General features: G+C 44.8%; 3 protein-coding genes across 5 annotated transcripts in view; 2 read left to right on the forward strand and 1 right to left on the reverse strand.

The window, feature by feature from the left end:
• The window catches only part of cpamd8 (C3 and PZP like alpha-2-macroglobulin domain containing 8), a 54029-nt gene extending 50254 nt beyond the window's left edge, over nucleotides 1–3775 (forward strand). Inside the window, exons 41-43 of the mRNA XM_065003058.1 lie at nucleotides 422–496; nucleotides 2297–2480; nucleotides 2910–3775. Of these exons, the coding sequence (XP_064859130.1) occupies nucleotides 422–496; nucleotides 2297–2480; nucleotide 2910 (260 nt within the window). The 3' untranslated portion in view covers nucleotides 2911–3775. The remainder of the gene's footprint in view (nucleotides 1–421; nucleotides 497–2296; nucleotides 2481–2909) is intronic.
• A 1427-nt stretch (nucleotides 3776–5202) lies between these two features.
• cimap1d (CIMAP1 family member D) lies at nucleotides 5203–8203 on the forward strand. 3 transcript variants are annotated; one of them, XM_029686028.2, is made up of 4 exons: nucleotides 5203–5377; nucleotides 6171–6281; nucleotides 6837–6974; nucleotides 7342–8203. In XM_029686028.2, exons 1-4 carry the CDS (start codon nucleotides 5329–5331, stop codon nucleotides 7827–7829), a joined length of 786 nt encoding a protein of 261 aa, XP_029541888.1. In that variant the 5' UTR covers nucleotides 5203–5328; the 3' UTR covers nucleotides 7830–8203. The 3 variants fall into 3 exon arrangements, with proteins under 3 accessions (XP_029541888.1, XP_064859131.1, XP_064859132.1); XM_065003059.1 differs by having other exon boundaries at nucleotides 7345–8203; XM_065003060.1 differs by having other exon boundaries at nucleotides 5234–5377; nucleotides 6837–6953.
• Nucleotides 8002–9816, reverse strand: cks2 (CDC28 protein kinase regulatory subunit 2). The gene is made up of 3 exons (XM_029686032.2): nucleotides 9585–9816; nucleotides 9001–9128; nucleotides 8002–8608 (listed from the first exon to the last, which is right to left on the reverse strand). Exons 1-3 carry the CDS (start codon nucleotides 9641–9643, stop codon nucleotides 8565–8567), a joined length of 231 nt encoding a protein of 76 aa, XP_029541892.1. The 5' UTR covers nucleotides 9644–9816; the 3' UTR covers nucleotides 8002–8564.
• Nucleotides 9817–21184: the final 11368 nt, after the last annotated feature.

Consider the following 21184-nt stretch of genomic DNA (forward strand, 5'->3'; position numbering starts at 1 on the left):
GGTAACAGCTGTTCAGGTGCAGGTTGATTGCTGGGTGAAGATTGTGAGGAGAGCTTCTCTCCCCCCTCTGCCCAGCGCTACTATATTACAGGGAACCCCAAATGACAGAGTGCTTTTGTCCAGGCCTTTGAAAATCCTGTCACATTCCTTTCTGACGCACAAACCAACAACAAAGGAGCCTTCTTGTTGTGGAGTGGATTGGGAAAAAGCACATACCAAAACCTGTGTGTGAAAACGAGGCTGCCTGCGCCAAGTTTACAGTAGATTATCAAAGGACCGGATCCATATTTAGACCTTCCTCTCATTGTTTGTGTATGTCTGGTTAGGAAATAAGCAGTATATCATGCTTTTACCCTAACCGTACAGTACGTGGTCTGTGTAACATTGGCTTGTTGTGATTGTGTTGTGGGTGTTCACACAGTGGAATCCACCACGGAGGACAGAGAGAACACAACAGGCGAGGAACCTGAGCAAACTCCTGTGCCTATACACACAGGTAAATACAGTGCATGGTAAAACACACACCTCTTCTCCCCTCTATACCCCCGCACTAACCCCTATCTTCCCATCTCGCCAGCTGTTCCCGGCTGCAGGAGTGTGTATTTGAGGAGTGTGAAGTCTGTGTGTGTGTGTGTGTGTGTGAGTGCCAGTCAAAGGCAAGAGCTGGAGAGTTCACCTCTGAGTGAAGCTGGCGTTGACGTGCAGGCATGTGAGGAGGTTCATGCACTGCTCTGCTCCGTTCCCACTCTGAGACACTGTATACAAGTCTGACAGATGAATACCAGACCTCTAGTGCCCACTGTAAATATGTCTATCTGCATACATCCATGGATCTGTATTGTATGAGGGATTTGAGATTACTCCAGCTCAGATTACACACATGCAACGCTCTGAGAACATCCACATACAGACTGCCTCCAATAGTTTGCTATAACCTATACCCACTGTGAGGTCCACCACCATGCGTCGGCTTATTCTTGCTTGTCTGGATCTATACAAATAAGTATAAAGAGATTGATCGCAGTTGTAAATGAGAACTTGTTCTCAACTGGCCTACCTGTTTAAATAAAGGTGAAATAAAACATACATTTAAAAATCAGTGTTGTAGAAGAGTTGGAGGTGAAGATGAAAGAGTCACTGCCCTCCCTTCCCTCCTGTCCTCCATGTCTGATCAGTCTGTCTGCCTGCAGGGTGCTGGGAGCTGTTGGGACTTGCCCCAGCCGTCTGTAGTAGTGTAGAGGAGAGGAGGAAGTAGAACACTGACGCCTCAGCAGATCACATCGACAGGCTACTGTCACATTCTGATAAACAGGAGAATAGGCTTTCCTTAGGGGGGATAGTTTTGCTTGAAGGGGATATTTGTTGCTCCACCACAGGGTTCACGTAGATGTCATGCTTAAATAACTTGCTGTTACAGAACTCCCGGTAAGATGTATCACTCTTTATGTTGGTTTGTAGCAGGAGTCGTGGCTGTGGTAGGGTAGGCTCACGTCGATGTGTGTGTACTTCCGTGCGTGTGTGTATTTGATGTGGCCTATGCCTGCGCTGACTTGTTCCCTGCCTGCAGCTCACTGTAGCTGTAATGGAGTTTCACAAAGGTCAAAGGTATCCTCAGTACAAAGACTGATGCTTCACAGTGGAAAAGACCTCACCACAGGAATGCCATTAAAAGTGGACTGCGGTACACACATACAGAAAACATGTATCATACCAGATTATTACACTCAATGAACAGCTGTGTATTTCTGAGCTAATAAATGTTGTTGAGCTGAGCTCCACTGAGCATTAGGTTAGGTAGATTGTGATGGATGTGATTTTGTGTGCCAAGAATCTGACAGCATTCTCAACAGCTTTAGTAAAAACATTGAGGCTTTGGAATCAGTTTCTCTGTGGACATGTCCCTTAGTGGTGAAATGGCATCAGAGCTGAGGGCATGATTAATTCAACAAAACACACTTGTTTTGATGAAAATAAATGGAGTGTATTGTGTGTATTCATCTGCAATGTATGATTTTCTAAAGGAGCAGTGTGCATGCAGTGCTTTACATGAGGCTGAACATTAGGACATAGTGACCCCTACTGGTCACCTTGTACAATTAACTATTTTGGTAGATATTCTCAGTGGAAACATTGTTATGCCCCTTGACTTTTCAGCCAATGTTAGTGTTCTCATAAAAATAATTGTTGTGAACAATTGTCTCATCTTATTTCTAAGGATATTTCTCACCATCCCACCTGCCCTCCATCTCTCTCACTGTCACTCTCTCTCTCTCTGTTCCTCTTTCTTGTGCTGTAGGCGAGGAAGAGCAGGGTTCCATGGCTGAGGTGTCCTACTACTCCTATGAGTATGACCCAGAACCCTTCCCTGCAGAGGGAGAGGACCATTTGGAGCTGGAGGCAGGGGAGCAGGGGGGAGAGCAGGAGAGTCCATCAGATATACAGTTACCCACACTGGACACAAAGGACCCCCCTGAGCGATGGTACGGCCCTCTCACCTCTCTGTCTCTATGAACAACAACACTGAGTTTGAACCACAGGAGGCTGCTGAGGAAAGAGTGGCTAATAATAATGTTCAGAACGGTGCTAATGGAATGGCATCAATCACCTGTTTGTTGTATTTGATACGATTCCATTGATTCCGCCCCAATCATTACCACGAGCCCATTCTCCCCAATTAAGTTGCCACCAACCTCCTGTGGTTTGAACCATTAACACTGTGGTAATGTGAATAGGGCTTGAAATTAACTCAACTGTGACTTTGTAACCTCAAACCTGTGTCAGTTTATATCCACAAAGTGTATTCAGATACCTCTACATCAAAGATAGAATATCTGTACCTATCTATCTGATTGCAATGAAGAACCTCATCAGAGATCTTATTCAGTGTCCTGTTCTCCTCTCCTCCACAGAAACTGCCCCTGACGGCATCACCAGCCAGATCTCCAAATTGTACATTGTCTGTGAATATGTTAGTGAGGGGAGAAAGAAGGAAGAGTGGGGACTGCAGCCTGAAAGGAAGCAAAGTGTGTGTGTGTGTGTGTGTGTGTGTGTGTGTGTTACTAAGCTAGTCCCCCTCTAGCCCTCTTTGTTTTTCTCTCTTGTATAACTCCTAGACACCAGTTGACACCATAGCGTCTTTGATATTCACTGTAGTGCCTTATTGTTTTTCTGTCATCTCTAATCAAGTATTTATGTTTGTAATTACACCTGAGTTAAAACAAATGTTTTGTTGTTTTTTCTATCTGTGGTATTTATTTGTAGCTAGTGCTTTTGTTTTATTTGTTCCAATGCCGCCCCCTATTGCTTTCTTGTCCTGTCACCTACACCAATGTCTTCATTTAATTCATCAAAAATAACCAGATGTGATGCACCTATTATTCTTATTCAGAGGAAGCCTTAGCTCAAACACTGAGGTGTACAGTTGATATCTTTATATACTTATTTAGTGTTTAACCTGCTAAAGATCGAGACTGCATTTCTGCAGCCTTAAACTAGAGGTTAAGATAAGCTCAATTCTTCTAGATATTTTACCAAGCTAGCAATATCTCCACATAATAAGTCATATTTAGGTATAGCTGTCTCCTTACTGTTGAACACACAGGGATTTGATTGTACAGTGCATAAGCTATTTTGTTTTGTTAAATTTTGACTCTTGATATCCTAAAACAAGAATAAAGGTTTGGAATTACTGTACATTTACCATATTTAAACCAGTGTAACCCCATATCCATTTCCAATACAATTGCTTTTGAAAAATAATAAACTTTGTATACAATCCATGTCTCTGTTTGCAGTTAACTTTTCATGCTACTATCTCTCCCCGGGTAGCAGTAACTCTATTCCCTATATGTATAGCCTATATGTTACATAGGAAACGAGGAGCAGACCTGGTGATTAAGGAGTTGTGCTGGTCCATTTCCTTGGCAACTGTAGTTTAGCCTGAGGAGAATTTCCTGTCATCCTGTAAGCAATGAGCTGTGTTATTGTCAAACACTGTGGCCCTTCAGAATGCCCTCTGTGACTGTGACCCCTGGCATGGCTGTGTGCAGCACGGCTAACGTGTGTTTGTCCCTGTTAACAACTCACTCAGGTTACCTAAACAGCAGCCAGGAGAGAGTTAGAGCCTGTAAATGTTTAATGTTTGTTTTCGGCAGACCATGGTTAAGGCACTTGTCGACATTGTCAGTTACCGTATAGCTTCTGGCAACTTTCAGTGTGTTCTTCTGCTGCTGTTTTAAAATGACTACGTTCCAAACAGCCCATGGATATGTCGTTTCAATGTAGAGGTTATTGAGAGGGCAATGAGTCCTATGATCAAACTACAGGCGTGGTGTCAGATAACGTGTCTTACATGTCTTATGATATGCATAGTCTTTCTCGCTTTCAGTGTATTACCATATACTGCACATGTCAAGAAGGAGAATATTTGTTCACTCCATGGCTTTGCTGGTCTCTGTAAGGGACACTGTTAGTTCTGATATACAGTGTGAATGGGATCTGTACAGTATGAGTGGAAGGTCTGTTGTATGAATGGGGAAGGTACTGTAGGGACAGAGAGAGAACACTCGCTTCGCTGACTGAGCGATGCGGGAGGCCTGGTTGCTGAGACTGAATATCCTGGAACGTCTCCCTGGCAACTGTATGCATGGTTGAAGTGTGATATTCTGCCTCCACGCTGCGATGAACAGAGAGTGAAAAGAGAAAGGAGGGAGAGGGGATCTTGGTTTCATGGATTGCTCTGTGGAGATATTGTTACATTAGAGTGAATCCGAGTAATGACATGGTTTCTAAGCACCAGCGGATTGAGCTCCTCTGGCTGAGCTACTATTTAACTGGCTGAGATGATGAACTAGTTGGACACAGTTGGTGTGAGATCCAACATTTGGTCCTTTAAAGGGCTTTTCTAACCAAGAGGCTAAATGTTTATGGGTCTTTGATGGTAGTGGTTCTTATTTTGGAGTGTGTAACTGCGCAGGCTGTTAAGGTATGCATGACTGAATAGGCGAACTCCAAACTGAATTTCACTCAGGACTTGGGAGATGATGGATGGATAAAGGAGGGCCATGCTGCTGAGTGGAGAGCTTGAATTCATCTGACACAGAAGATCACCTCTACCACACGGAGGAGAGAGGAACCTGCTGGCTATGATGCATTGCTGGAGCCTGTTTGTGTCCACATTTACATTTAAGTCATTTAGCTTCCTACCTGTGTTTTTGTACATACTGTATTGTCAAATACCTCTTATTATTGATTGAATTGAGCAGTTTGTATAATGATTTGGAAGATGTTTTTGTAGGACGACTTGTAGGACCATACATTTATTTGAACATGGGGGAGGAGGTGAAAAAGCGCCCCATCATTGCTGGCAGAGAGAAAGGTGAGCTTCCTGAATGGAACAACCTTTGCGGTACTTATTCAATACAGATAGATCACTCATCTATTCTGAATTGAGTAAATGTAACATGTAAACATAACATGTCTAGCTAATAATTGAATGCATTATCCTGTCAGAGAGGGGACACTGACTGGAGGAGTTGATTGTTTCTCAGAGCGTGGACTTGCCAGAACTCGCAGATAGTAACTTTGCTTGTGCAGTGTGCACAGGCATCTGAAAATGTGAATGCTGATGTAATGTCAAATCAAAATGAAAAAGGACATGCACCGAATACATCTGGTGTAGACTTTACCATGAACTGCTTACCAACGAGCCATTTCCCAACAATGCAGTTAAAAAGGTTTTAAAAAAGGCTAAATAAGGCAATAGTACCACAATAAAATAACGTGAAAGTGTGTTTTGTGTGAGTGTATATTATGTGCGTTGGTGGAGTGTCAGTGTAATGTGTTGGTAGAGTGTGCATAGAGCTAGTGCAATTGAGTTGGTGCAACAACAAAAAATTGAACTTTCCAAAAAAGTCATTTCCCAGGTTGTATCTTAGTGCCGCACTGTCTCTGGTTGTGAAAGTCAGCTGTTTGGATGATCTAGCATGTCTAATTTACACCAGCCAGATGTAAATATGTCGTTTATATCCTCAGGCACGTCTTTATGAACCTTTTCAGCTTATTCATCACTACACCATAATGTATATAATGTAATATGTGTGAAGTAGCCCAAATCCTTCCATGTGCACACACAGGTCTTCAACCTATTGTGTAAAATATCTACCCCACAGGGCCAGGACCGGGGCGTTACGCTCTGCCACCAACTATTGGTTTCATCGGCCATGACTTCACCAAGCCAACCAGCCCTGCTTACTCATTCCACGGCAGAATGAGCAACAACTGTGAGTGCTACAGCAGTCACTAAAGAGCCCCCAAGATTTGAACATGACACGCTACTCTAATGGTCAATGAAAAACTACCTCAACTAGTATTAGTTGATCATGAAAGGGAATATTGCATGTTGTAATGTAACTGTAAAGCCACTGGGGGGAAACAACACCACAAATACCTGTCACTAGTTGTGGACCCTGTTACTACAGTACTGTATACAACTTATCAGCCAAATGTGACACTGTCCTTAGGATACTGGCAAACTTACTATAGTAGGGAAAGGGGGATACCTAGTCAGTAGAAACGAATGCATTCAACTGAAATGTGTCTTCCGTATTTAACCCAACCGATCTGAATCAGAGAGGTGCGAGGGGCTGCTATAATCGACATCCATGTCTTTGGCGCCCGGGGAACAGTGGATTAACTGCCTTGCTCAGGGGCAGAACAACAGATTTTGACCTTGTCAGCTCTGGGATTCGATCTAGCAAACTTTCAGTTACTGGCCCAATGCTCTAACCAGTATTGTTTGCCAGTTATTTGATTGTTTCTCTTGTTTGGTTGTGCAGTGTACGGTGTTGACTCCAGTCCTGGGCCTCGGTATTACATTGATGCAAAAATCACCCGTTTCGGCAGGGATGGCAACCCCGCATACTCCATGTTGGGCAGAGTGAGAGGATCATCAAGTAAGTTCCCATCAACTTCAGGTAAAAACACTTTCAATTCAGAGCTGATCATGTTTTAATGTGCCTATAAAGTTGTATTAAAATACTGTTTTTATATGGTCAAATACCAAAAGCTCATTACTAGACGTGAAAATGTAGATTTTCTTAAGAGATGTTAATTACACAAGGACCTTGTGTGTGGCAGTTTAAGCCACTTACAGCAGTATGGCAACAAGACACTGGATGTGACAGCTCAAGCCTTGCCTTCTGCTGTCAGCTGTTGCAACTGAATTTCATGAACACTCCACAAATATGCATACACTCTAAATTGACAATGAATCTACTGCATTCCACTTATGAATCTTGCGTGTTCACATAAAGCCAAAGCTAAATACAGCTTTCCCACTAGCAGGGCATTTCCAGACTCCTGGACCTGGGGCATACAGCCCTGAGAATGCTCCTCCATGCAACACCCAGCGCAGACCCCCATCCTACACTATGGGCTCCCGCACTCGCTACCGTACCATCGACTCAGTCCCTGCCCCCAACAAGTACTGTCTTCCTGCTCTCATGGGCCCCCAGGTTCCCACCAAGCCAGCCAGTGCCAGCTACACCATGTCAGGGCACTGCAAATTAGGGGGTCCCTCAGAAGACCTGGCCAAGACCCCAGGCCCTGGTAGATACAACAGTACAGATCCAAGTGTCTACCTGCCCAGGCAACCTGCTTTCTCCATGCTAGGTCGCCATGGCTTTCCCAACGATGCCACTCTGAAGCCTGGCCCTGGAACTCATAATCCTGAGAAGGTGACTGTCCACAAGCCCCGGGCTCCTGCCTTCTCTCTGGGCATCAGACACTCTGAATTTGTCACCCCACTGGTGGTCAATGTAGCTGACTGAAAAGCACTTCTCACAACTATGTTCATCTGTCATATGGGACTAGGTTGGATTCATCTGCAAAACAAAGAACTTGAGATGACAATAGAGAACCATTTCTACTGCTGTGCTGGCTTAATATGAAATATGAAATGAAAGACATTTAGATACACAACACAAACTTCCACACAGAAAGTAAAGAAATATATTTTATTTACGTTCTGTCCAACAACAAGTGTTGTTTAGAATGAACAAAAATGTGACTATTCAGTCCAAATGTATACTGTCTGATACAAATATATATACACAGAGGAAAGCAGACAAAATAAAAAACATTTTCAGAACATGCTAAATTATTTATTTTGAATAAAATATTCCACGTTCAAGAAAGAAAACTCTATTTGACCACTGTTCATTAATCCAACATATTGACAAGTAAGTAAACATCAATAAAAGTGTAGCAAGTGTTATTCAAGCTCTGTAAAGTCTAATGAATGAGAAATTCCATATCCATATTGTTGCCATGTACCAATAAAAGCAGAACTGCTTATCATCTGGTAGTGGGGGCCGAGCCTTCCAACACTCAGTCTGCTTCTATCATACCTCCAACATTTTGGGGAGGGATTAAAAATAAAATAAAAACTTGAAGGGTCTATTCTATACACCAAAACAAGATGTACATCTCTCCATGTGTTAAGTCAACAAAGACCATACAATTCAACTAAGGTGGCTTTCAGGGATGTTGAAGATGATTTCCACTCAATCCTTTGGAAGAGGTCTTCGGAAAAGCAATATATGCGGCTCTAGATGTAAAACAAAAAGTAGCTAATTCAGTACTGACTTCAAGCTAGTAGAGATGGCTATTATTTTCAAACATGCAGATGGCATAACAATGGCTTTGCATATGTAGGGTTGTGATCAGGCCAACATTGAAGATTGGGGAAAAGAGGTCATTGGTGTGGGGCAAAGTAATGTAATAGGCAATACAATATATGGCCTAGAATAGAAAGCTAGCTAGTACATTTAAATTATGTATGAAAGAGGATGTCAGAAAAGCAGGAATTCCTGATGTATCTTTTCATAACCAATCATGAGAAGACTTGAGACATAGGTAAAAGCTTTAGAAAAGATGTTTTTAGTATGAAACGTTAGTCCTTGTTGAGACTGGATTGCTAACTTTCAGTCAATAACTCACCTGGCTTGTGGATCATGTAGTGGATCCAGCCCTGGCTCTGCTGCACCCCCAGACCCCTCCATTCATCTTCTGTCATCAAGTGAGAAGTGGGCACCAGCTTTGATAACTGTTTCGGGAGCATAACATGCCTGTGTAGGAAAGGGACATTGAATTCACCCAATTAACGTAGTTATCTAGTTAACGTCACTAACTAGAAAGTACTTTACTAGTAGATGTAACGTTAGCTAGCTAGCTAGCACCAGTAGGCCATATAACTTTGAACATGTTGTGGCAACACCAGCTGATAGTATTAGCTTACGTTAGCGGTCGTTAACCAAGTCACATGATACAGTTCGCTAGCCCACTAAACAAATGAATCCTGCAGCCTTCAGTTGCCAGCCAACAAATATAATAACAGTATTAATATTATTCTGCCAAATACAGTATTATCGCTAAAGCTAACGTTGACTAGTTAACCAACCAGGGGAGTTGGTTGAACTTGCTTTCCGTAGCAAATCAAGTTAACATGCTTGCTTGCTTACTAGCTAACGTTAACAGTATTACAGTACAGTAGTAGCTAACGTTACAACTTCAACCTAACTTACCTGTACTCAAATGCTTCATCTGTGTACTTGTCAGAGTAGTAAATTTGTTTCTTCGACATGTTTAATCGAACAGAAGTATATAACACAATATTCTGGATAAGTTTTTGTATTCTCAGATAGCTGTCCGTTTTGACAAGCGAAAGCTGGCTAGATTTTTATAAACACAAAACAAATTGTCATCTGCAGTGTGTCGGCAAATTTTAAACTCAAACCGTCCCTCTCTTAGCCGGGATTGGTGAAGCCGCGCGTGGGCAAAACAAACTAAATGCGTGGCGCCCCGCCCCGCCCCGCCCCCACCTTCTGATTTTGACAGCTGTACACATGGTGAGTTATTTTTACAATATTAGACTTGAGATTTTTCCATTGGTTTGCTCGTTGAGTTAATGTCAATGACCATTTGTCGTGCTTCTTTCGTCCTACAATCATGAATATTCGTTGTCAAATGCCTGAATGTAACAAAAAAATAGTATATAGCCCTAATCTAAGGGATTCGTTTTACTGGGGGTGGTCGTGCAAATGTAATTATGTGTACGAGCACAAAAGTCCACATCTGTAATTTTAGTCACGTCCGAATCTGCCATGGAAGTATTTTTTGCATGACAGGAGAGTAACAATTCCAGCTAGAATAACCTACTGTTTTTTGGAAAACTCCAACAAGTACCCCTGACTGGAGTGTACAATTCGGGGCCGGGTCAGGCGTTTGACCCCGCCCATGTTTGACCCCGCCCACTTTGTGTCCATCAGGTTTGACAGTCACACACTGAATTCAAACACACGTTTGCGCAAGGCACACGTTGAACACAAACGTATTTCATTTTTGAAGATGTAATAAATATTATATAAAGTGGTACCAGCAGATGAATTGTAACACTTTTTGCTTCATGCTATAATTGAGACAAGCTACTGATATTGTTGCAGTGAGACAGTACAGATGTATGTCATGTACTGTTAAAATTGTGTTAATAAATATTAGAACTTTGTATTTATATTATTTAATTGAGCATATATATATATACAGTTACTACCTATCCTGATTTATAATGCTATTTACTTTGTTCATGAGAATGGAGACAGACTATACCATATAGACATACTGACAAGCTGAATGTGTTTTGTACATGAAGTTATACCAGCTCCAGTACAGAGATCAGAGACTCGGGTGACTTTACATCATCTTTACTAAACACAATTAAAACAATTAACACAGCAGACAAAAACAAGGTTTGACCACTCCTCAAAAATGGCTTCACACCTGCTCCTCAAGAGGCAGACCGTCATTTTCTTGTTGTCAACTGCCTCCACATAGAACATCTCATAATGTCTCTGTAACATGAATGGTTCCTTGAGGAGAATATGTTCCTCTTCATCCAGGCCATCATACAACCGTAGTTCTTTAAGGGTTGTAATGCGGTCTTCCCCTTCCATCCCAATTACACTAGGGAGGGAAACAGTTCCTTAAAATATTTGGAGTTCGCACCACCTTGCTGCCCCTAGGGTGTCCCTTAGAAGAACATCTGCTTCCTTGAAGAAAAAGGAAGAATAAATATTAAGAGTAGTGCCTGATGATCAAGTCAAATTTACACCCCACTTTCACAATACCACCATGCAAACAAAACCCCTAAAGGGGTTTTCAGTGATATCTATAACTTCTCAACAAGTCATCACAACTTATATCTTGCCATGTATCAATCAACTATGCCACTCATCATATGAGAGGGGGGGTTTAAGTCTTTAAACATTGCTTTAAGACTATACCACTCATCATATGAGAGGGGGGGTTTAAGTCTTTAAACATTGGTTTAAGACTATACCACTCATCATATGAGAGGGGGGTTAAGTCTTTAAACATTGGTTTAAGACTATACCATTCATCATATGACACCTCCTACCTGTAGTGTGTTTTGTTTTCGCCACGCCTTTTTCCATCTTTCAACCTCACTTCTTCAGACCTTAGTGAGTGAATGACACATATTACATACATTCAATATGAAAATATATTTTCAGATCAGTCTGGCTACAGTGAAACAAGTGATTTTAAGGATGCAAATGAAAGGTTTTATAATGTTCAATACTTACGGCATGGGAAAGTTCTGCAGGAGAACTAGGCACCACCATCGCCTAATTTGCTGCATGTTTTCCTTTGAAAAAGAAAATCACACATTCGGGGATCCCAAAGAACATTACATCCACTAGTGATGAGAAATTCATAATTTATACATACCTCAGTGATATCACACTGTGCTTCCATTGCAATGTACAGGGCATACTGTAAGTTAAGAAATAATAGGTTGTTAAGTTTGATAGTTATGATAACAATAATAATAGTAAATAATAATAATACCACTCCGCCCAGGAATATATTTCAGGATGTAAAAGACAGTCCCTCAAGAATAACAGAAAATAACAGAAAATAGGACTAATATAATATACTGAATAGCATATTACCATCAAAACAAACACCCCACAGTTGTTTGAGAAACCTTGCTTTGGTAGGCCCTGTGGTGTGAACAAGGTACCATTTTCAATACAGGAATGACAATCAAATGGTACAGTTCAGTGGAATCATTTAAAGGAATATCCAACCTGAACATCATCCACACCAAAAGTCCTCCAAGGTCCAGGGAACAAGATCTGAGCAATGTTTCTGTGAACACAGTGTATGTGAAAGTGAAGGAAAAGTACAATTCAACAGCATTTTATACTCCAGCATGCATAACAATTTTGAACACAGTTGGAACTGAATTAGCCCAAGTATTTTTCACAACATGTATGGGTGTTGCTGGACCAGAAAATGTATTTTTCCAATGCAAATACACCATTTCTCACATCAATGCACTCACATGCCAAAACTCTTTCCTTGGACACTGTTTCAAAGCAATGTGTATGCTTTCTTCGTAAATATGTTTTGAAGTTTGTCTTATTTAACTTAAGTTTGCAGTGTGGACAAGTTACAATTACTTTTCTTGACCTGCCATGTATGTATGCCTCCCTGACCATCCCTGACCCTAATGGCCGGCTATCTAGGGAGTGCACGGGAAAGGGAGAATCTATCGGCACAAGTGAAACCCCTAACTTAAGGGCGAGTCCGCGATCCATAAAGTTCCCAGCTGCGCCTGAATCGACTAGTGCCCTATGCTGGGAAGAGGGGGAAAAGTTAAGGAAAAAAGTTACGACAAACATGTGGCCAACAAGGGGTTCTGGGTGAGTTTGATGCTGACTCACCTGGGGTGATCGAGAAGCGTTCCGCCTGCCATCTCTACTCCCAGACGGACCCCCCCAGCACCGATCAGACGTGTGTCCTCTCCGACCACAGTTGGTGCAGGGAAGGCCTCCTCCTCCGGTACCCCTCGGCACAGCCCCTCCCAACTCCATCAGAATGGGAGCGGAGGGGCTGGGTGGTGGAACGCACAGGACCCTCTCCGAACGCCCGCGGGCAGCCAGCAGATTGTCCAGTCGAATAGACATGTCAATCAGCTCATCCAGTGACAGAGCGGTGTCCCGACACGCTAACTCCCTGCAGACGTCCTCCCGTAGACTACACCTGTAGTGGTCAATAAGGGCCCTGTCATTCCACCCAGATCCTGCTGCCAAGGTCCGGAACTCCAGCGCGTAATCCTGGGTGCGCCTCCTCTCCTGCCTGAGATGAAATAGTCGTTCTGGAAAACTCTAGGTAGTGCTCCCGCGCTGAGTCTGGGCCATTCCAGACTGCATTCGCCCACTCCAGAGCACGACCCGTGAGGCAGGAGATGAGGACACTCACCCTCTCCGCTCCCGAGGGAGTGGGTCTGACGGTGGCCAGGTATAGCTCCAGCTGAAGCAAAAACCCCTGGCAACCCGCCGCCGCTCCATCATAAGTCCCCGGTAGCGTCAGACGGAGGGTGCTGGAGTCGGGAGATGGGGAGTCCGGAGCCGGGGGTGCCGAAGGTGGAGAGAGGAGACCACTCCTCTCCCATCGGTCCATTCTCTCCATTACCTGATCCATAGGGGATCCGATCCGATGGAGGACGGTGGTGTGGTGGTGAACCCGTTCCTCCATCGATGGGAGAGGGTTGGCTGCTGCTCCTGCTGACTCCATTCAATCTTTAGGTGCGGGATTCTGTAATGCTCCGGGTGTTGTGGGTGTGGAGTCAAACGCAGGAGACAGAGAGTGCAATGCTGTGCTCTTTAATTGCACCAATGCACCACAGGGTGCTCACAATAATCACGGCCCCAAACACAGGGAATGAAACATGTACAACTGAAAAATGCACGACCAGGAACTAACACGTTCCTCTACTACCGAGCCGAAGGTTACAATGATTAATCCCGCACAACAACCAGGCGGGCCGGCTGTCTAAAGAAGCCCAACTAATCATCACAAACAGGTGCTACCAATAAACATACAAGGAGGGGGAGGAAAGACAATCAGTGGCAGCTAATAGGCCGGTGACGACGACCGCCGAGCGCCACCCGACCGGGAAGGGAAGCCACCCTCGGTCGGACTCGTGACATCTGCTTGTTTATGTTTTATCTGTCGGCCCCAGCCGCACTCAGGCTCTGTGTGTAGTTAATCCGACCCTCCCTGCCTAGTCAACGCCATTTTACCTGCTGTTGTTGTGCTAGCTGATTAGCTGTTGTTGTCTCACCTACTGTTTTAGCTAGCTCTCCCAATTCAACACCTGTGATTACTGTATGCCTCGCTGTATGTCTCTCTCAAATGTCAATATGCCTTGTATACTGTTGTTCAGGTTAGTTATCATTGTTTTAGTTTACAATGGAGCCCCTAGTTCCACTCTTCATACCCCTGATACCTCCTTTGTCCCACCTCCCACACATGCGATGACCTCACCCATTACAACCAGCATGTCCAGAGATACAACCTCTCTCATCATCACCCAGTGCCTGGGCTTACCTCCGCTGTACCCGCACCCCACCATACCCCTGTCTGCGCATTATGCCCTGAATATATTCTACCATGCCCAGAAATCTGCTCCTTTTATTCTCTGTCCCCAACGCTCTAGGCGACCAGTTTTGATAGCCTTTAGCCGCACCCTCATACTACTCCTCCTCTGTTCCGCGGGTGATGTGGAGGTAAACCCAGGCCCTGCATGTCCCCAGGCACCCTCATTTGTTGACTTCTGTGATCGAAAATGCCTTGGTTTCATGCATGTCAACATCAGAAGCCTCCTCCCTAAGTTTGTTTTACTCACTGCTTTAGCACACTCTGCTAACCCTGATGTCCTTGCCGTGTCTGAATCCTGGCTCAGGAAGGCCACCAAAAATTTGGAGATTTCCATACCCAACTATAACATTTTCCGTCAAGATAGAACTGCCAAAGGGGGAGGAGTTGCAGTCTACTGCAGAGAAAGCCTGCAAAGTAATGTCATACTTTAATAAGTCTCTCACTGTTGCCGCCTGCTACCGACCCCCCTCAGCTCCCAGCTGTGCCCTGGACACCATTTGTGAATTGATCGCCCCCCATCTAGCTTCAGAGTTTGTTCTGTTAGGTGACCTAAACTGGGATATGCTTAACACTCCGGCAGTCCTACAATCTAAGCTAGATGCCCTCAATCTCACACAAATCATCAAGGAACCCACCAGGTACAACCATAAATCTGTAAACAAGGGCACCCTCATAGACGTCATCCTGACCAACTGGCCCTCCAAATACACCTCCGCTGTCTTCAACCAGGATCTCAGCGATCGCGATCACTGCCTCATTGCCTGTATCCGCTACGGAGCCGCAGTCAAACGACCACCCCTCATCACTGTCAAACGCTCCCTAAAACACTTCTGTGAGCAGGCCTTTCTAATCGACCTGGCCCGGGTATCCTGGAAGGACATTGACCTCATCCTGTCAGTTGAGGATGCCTGGTCATTCTTTAAAAGTAACTTCCTCACCATTTTAGATAAGCATGCTCCATTCAAAAAATGCAGAACTAAGAACAGATATAGTCATTGGTTCACTCCAGACCTGACTGCCCTCGAACAGCACAAAAACATCCTGTGGCGGACTGCAATAGCATCGAATAGTCCCGCGATATGCAACTGTTCAGGGAAGTCAGGAACCAATACACGCAGTCAGTCAGGAAAGCTAAGGCCAGCTTCTTCAGGCAGAAATTTGCATCCTGTAGCTCCAACTCTAAAATGTTTTGGGACACTGTGAAGTCCATGGAGAACAAGAGCACCTCCTCCCAGCTGCCCACTGCACTGAGGCTAGGTAACACGGTCACCACCGATAAATCCATGATTATCGAAAACTTCAACAAGCATTTCTCCACGGCTGGCCATGCCTTCCGCCTGGCTACTCCAACCTCGGGCCAACAGCTCCGCCCCCCCCCCCCCCCCCCCCCCGCAGCTACTCGCCCAAGCCTCTCCAGGTTCTCCTTTACCCAAATCCAGATAGCAGATGTTCTGAAAGAGCTGCAAAACCTGGACCCGTACAAATCAGCTGGGCTTGACAATCTGGACCCTCTATTTCTGAAACTATCCGCCACCATTGTCGCAACCTCTATTACCAGCCTGTTCAACCTCTCTTTCATATCGTCTGAGATCCCCAAGGATTGGAAAGCTGCCGCAGTCATCCCCCTCTTCAAAGGGGGAGACACCCTGGACCCAAACTGTTACAGACCTATATCCATCCTGCCCTGCCTATCTAAGGTCTTCGAAAGCCAAGTCAACAAACAGGTCACTGACCATCTCGAATCCCACCGTACCTTCTCTGCTGTGCAATCTGGTTTCCGAGCCGGTCACGGGTGCACCTCAGCCACGCTCAAGGTACTAAATGATATCATAACCGCCATCGATAGAAGACAGTACTGTGCAGCTGTCTTCATCGACCTTGCCAAGGCTTTCGACTCTGTCAATCACCATATTCTTATCGGCAGACTCAGTAGCCTCGGTTTTTCTGATGACTGCCTCGCCTGGTTCACCAACTACTTTGCAGACAGAGTTCAGTGTGTCAAATCGGAGGACATGCTGTCCGGTCCTCTGGCAGTCTCTATGGGGGTGCCACAGGGTTCAATTCTCGGGCCGACTATTTTCTCTGTATATATCAATGATGTTGCTCTTGCTGCGGGCGATTCCCTGATCCACCTCTACGCAGACAACACCATTCTATAAACTTCCGGCCCGTCCTTGGACACTGTGCTATCTAACCTCCAAACGAGCTTCAATGCCATACAACACTCCTTCCGTGGCCTCCAACTGCTCTTAAACGCTAGTAAAACCAAATGCATGCTTTTCAACCGCTCGCTGCATGCACCCGCACGCCTGACTAGCATCACCACCCTGGATGGTTCCGACCTTGAATATGTGGACATCTATAAGTACCTAGGTGTCTGGCTAGACTGTAAACTCTCCTTCCAGACTCATATCAAACATCTCCAATCGAAAATAAAATCTAGAGTCGGCTTTCTATTCCGCAACAAAGCCTCCTTCACTCATGCCGCCAAACTTACCCTAGTAAAACTGACTATCCTACCGATCTTCGACTTCGGCGATGTCATCTACAAAATAGCTTCCAACCGTCTACTCAGCAAACTGGATGCAGTTTATCACAGTGCCATCCGTTTTGTCACTAAAGCACCTTATACCACCCACCACTGCGACCTGTATGCTCTAGTCGGCTGGCCCTAGCTACATATTCGTCGCCAGACCCACTGGCTCCAGGTCATCTACAAGTCCATGCTAGGTAAAGCTCCGCCTTATCTCAGTTCACTGGTCACGATGGCAACACCCACCCGTAGCACGCGCTCCAGCAGGTGTATCTCACTGATCATCCCTAAAGCCAACACCTCATTTGGCCGCCTTTCGTTCCAGTTCTCTGCTGCCTGTAACTGGAACGAATTGCAAAAATCGCTGAAGTTGGAGACTTTTATCTCCCTCACCAACTTCAAACATCTGCTATCTGAGCAGCTAACCGATCGCTGCAGCTGTACATAGTCTATCGGTAAACAGCCCACCCATTTTTACCTACCTCATCCCCATACTGTTTTTATTTATTTACTTTTCTGCTCTTTTGCACACCAATATCTCTACCTGTACATGACCATCTGATCATTTATCACTCCAGTGTTAATCTGCAAAATTGTAATTATTCGCCTACCTCCTCATGCCTTTTGCACACAATGTATATAGACTCTCTTTTTTTTCTACTGTGTTATTGACTTGTTAATTGTTAATTGTGTAACTCTGTGTTGTCTGTTCACACTGCTATGCTTTATCTTGGCCAGGTTGCAGTTGCAAATGAGAAGTTGTTCTCAACTAGCCTACCTGGTTAAATAAAGGTGAAATAAAAAAATAAAAATAAAAATGCAGGTAATGTGGCAGTGATCGCTGAGATCTTGGTTGAAGACAGCAGAGGTGTATTTGGAGGGCAAGTTGGTTAGGATGATATCTATGAGGGTGCCCGTGTTTACGGATTTGGGGTTGTACCTGGTAGGTTCATTGATCATTTGTGTGAGATTGGGGGTATCAAGCTTAGATTGTAGGATGGCCGGGGTGTTAAGCATGTCCCAGTTTAGGTCACCTAGCAGCACAAGCTCTGAAGATAGATGGGGGGCAATCAATTCACATATGGTGTCCAGGGCACAGCTGGGGGCAGAGGGAGGTCTATAGCAAGCGGCAACAGTGAGAGACTTGTTTCTGGAAAGGTGGATTTTTAGAAGTAGAAGCTCAAATTGTTTGGGCACAGACCTGGATAGTATGATAGAACTCTGCAGGCTATCTCTGCAGTAGATTGCCTCTCCGCCCCCTTGGCAGTTCCATCTTCCAATCCGTGATGGATTAGTAGGATTCCGTGTAGTAAAGGTGCCCAGAACAATTGGCAAAATTGGTATAGTGGACCAAGAAATTGGCCGATGGACCTATTCAGCTAACAGTCCGATATGCTCTAGACAGCTAGCGGGCCGCGGCTAGCAGGCTAGCAGTTGGGTATTCAGGGGACGTCGCGACAGAGGGGCCTGTTGCAGAAATAACCCTCGGGCAGGTTACGTCGGTAGTCCAGTCGTGATGGATTAGCAGGGCTTCGTGTAGTAAAAGGGGTCTAGGCCAATTGGCAAAATAGGTATTGTAGACCAAGGAGTGGCTGATGGACCTCTTCAGCTAGCCGGGAGATGGGCTTAGCATGGGCTAGCTCCAGGCTAATTGGTGCTTACTTCGGGACAGAGACGTTAGCCAGGAGTAGCAACTCGGATTGCAGCTAGCTAGCTGTGATGATCCAGGTGAAAAGGTTCAGAGCTTGCGGTAGGAACCTCGGAAATGGAGAGAAAATAAGTCTGGTATGCTCTGGTTTTAATCACGTTGTGCAAACTGGCGAGAGATTTCCGAGCTAGAGGTTAGCTGATGACCTCTAACAGTGGTTACCTGACTATTAGCTAGTAAGCTGGCTAGCTTCTGTTGGGGGATACCGGTTCGAAAGTAAAGAAAAATACTTTAGAAAATAGCAGATCCATACCACATTGGGTGAGGCGGGTTGCAGGAGAGTATATTGAAGTTGAGGTTTAGGAAAATTATAAAAAGATATGCGAAGAAAAAAGATATAAAGACACGCGACAAAGACGTCTGACTGCTACACCATCTTGGATTCTAGATTCACAATCAACTTTCTCTAGTAATACCAGTGTCATGCCCTGATCTGTTTCACCTGTTCTTGTGATTGTCTCCACCCCCTCCAAGTGTTGCTTATTTTCCCCAGTGTATTTATCCCTGTGTTTTCTGTCTCTCTGTGGCAGTTCGTCTTGTATGTTTAGTCAAGTCAACCAGCATGTTTTTCACATACTCCTTTTGCTATTCTCCTTTTTCTAGTCCTCCCCGTTTTGACCCTTGCCTATTTCTGGACTCTTTACCCGCCTGCCTGACCATTCTGCCTGCCTTGACCACGAGCCTGTCTGCCACTCTGTACCTCCTGTACTCTGATCTGGTTCGACATTTTGCCTGTCCACGACCATTCTCTTGCCTACCCCTTTGGATTATTTAACATTGTAAGACTCCAACCATCTGCTTCCTGTGTCTGCATCTGGGTCTCGCCTTGTGCCTTGATAACTAGTCCAGTGAATAAGTTCAAAGACCCCTGCCCAGTCAGGCCCTGATTTTCCTGCCCTACTAGACCCTCAGCCTCCTGACCTGGGGGACTCTCCGTTTCCTGACCCGGGGTGCCTGCTGTCTCCAGTTATGGAGGGCCACCCGCCGCCTGCAATGTTAGACCCTCCGGCCCTCGCACCTGGGGAACCATCTGACCTCGCCTCTGGGGCCCAGCCGGGCCCTGCCTCCAGATCCCTGACGAGCCTCTCCCAGGGGTCCCCACCTGCTCCACCATGGGAGCCATTGCTTTCAGCAGTGTTGAAAGAGTCACCAACCTCCGTAGCAGCCAGTAAGCTGCCAAAGACAGTTGTGGCCGTCGTGCCATATTCCTCCGCCGCAGTAGGTGCTCCATCTGCCCCTCTTCTCTGCCTGTCCTGCTAGATAGGACTAAGTGCTTCAAGACAAAGTCCCCAATTCAGGCCTTTTCCGATTTGTGGGTTTCCATAAGAAATCCAGCGATGGCTGCAAAAAAAGGCCATGCCTGACTTTCCCCAAAGTCCCGTTTGGGTGATTTCTTTCTCCCCTTCTTAGTTGTCTGTCACAGCCTCCTGATTTCAGCCAATCTGTGTGCCCGAATGGACATTTGGTCTCTGGCTCCTCCCACTCTAGCTCAGAGTGGTTATCGTCTTCAGCCGATGAAGACGCAAAGTTTGGCTAGAGAACTACTTTTCGGTCTTTTTTCTAGAAATGTCTGTGCGTGCATCTGCAATAACCATAAAGATCACTTCAACCATAAAGATCACTTCTACACTGTGTGTGTGTGTGTGTGTGTGTGTGTGTGTGTGTGTGTGTGTGTGTGTGTGTGTGTGTGTGTGTGTGTGTGTGTGTGTGTGTGTGTGTGTGTGTGTGTGTGTGTGTGTGCTAATGTCTGGTGGTGGACTAGAGAATAAAACTCTGGATATGGACACATCTGTTCCTTCCAGACCGCTTGTAGTGGGTCAGAACAAGGTAGAGTCAGCTTAAGTCACTAGCGGATGAGGGCATCTTCAGCGTTTTTACAAATGGCTCAAGAAAAAGTGAATCACCCAGTAAAATACTACTTGAGTAAAAGTGTAAACGTATCTGCTTTAAAATGTACTTACGTACAGTGGTGGAAAAAGTACTAAATTGTCATACTTGAGTAAAAGTAACAAGTAAATGCGATAAATCAAATTCCTTATATTTAGCAAATCTGACTGCACAATTTTCTTGTTTTTATTTAATTTAAAAACAGACGGGCACGCTCCAACACTCCAACGCTCCAACACTGTTTACTGAGTCCACCAGATCAGAGGTAGTAGGGATGACAACGCATTATATTAATATGTGCATGAATTGGGCCATATTTCTGTCCTGCCTGGACATTCAAAATGTAATGAGTACTTTTGGGTGTCAGGGAGTAAAAATAACTGTTTTGAACTGTAGTGAAGTAAAAGTTGTCAAAAATCTAAATAGTAAAGTAAAGTACAGATACCCCCCAAAACTACTTAATTAGTACTTTAAAGTCCTGGACTTCCTGGCGGGCCGCCCCCAGGTGGTAAGGGTAGGTAACAACACAT

Source organism: Oncorhynchus nerka, linkage group LG17 (genome assembly GCF_034236695.1).
Source record: "Oncorhynchus nerka isolate Pitt River linkage group LG17, Oner_Uvic_2.0, whole genome shotgun sequence".
Taxonomy (NCBI): domain Eukaryota; kingdom Metazoa; phylum Chordata; class Actinopteri; order Salmoniformes; family Salmonidae; genus Oncorhynchus; species Oncorhynchus nerka.

Coding starts and splice junctions, on each gene's coding strand:
- cimap1d (XM_029686028.2), top strand. CDS start 5,329: ATGGGGGAGGAGGTGAAAAAGCGCCCCATCATTGCTGGCAGAGAGAAA. Junction 5,378..6,170: donor CATTGCTGGCAGAGAGAAAG/GTGAGCTTCCTG, acceptor TCTACCCCACAG/GGCCAGGACCGGGGCGTTAC. Junction 6,282..6,836: donor CGGCAGAATGAGCAACAACT/GTGAGTGCTACA, acceptor TTGGTTGTGCAG/TGTACGGTGTTGACTCCAGT.
- cks2 (XM_029686032.2), bottom strand. CDS start 9,643: ATGTCGAAGAAACAAATTTACTACTCTGACAAGTACACAGATGAAGCA. Junction 9,129..9,584: donor GATGAAGCATTTGAGTACAG/GTAAGTTAGGTT, acceptor TTTCCTACACAG/GCATGTTATGCTCCCGAAAC. Junction 8,609..9,000: donor CTACATGATCCACAAGCCAG/GTGAGTTATTGA, acceptor TTTTACATCTAG/AGCCGCATATATTGCTTTTC.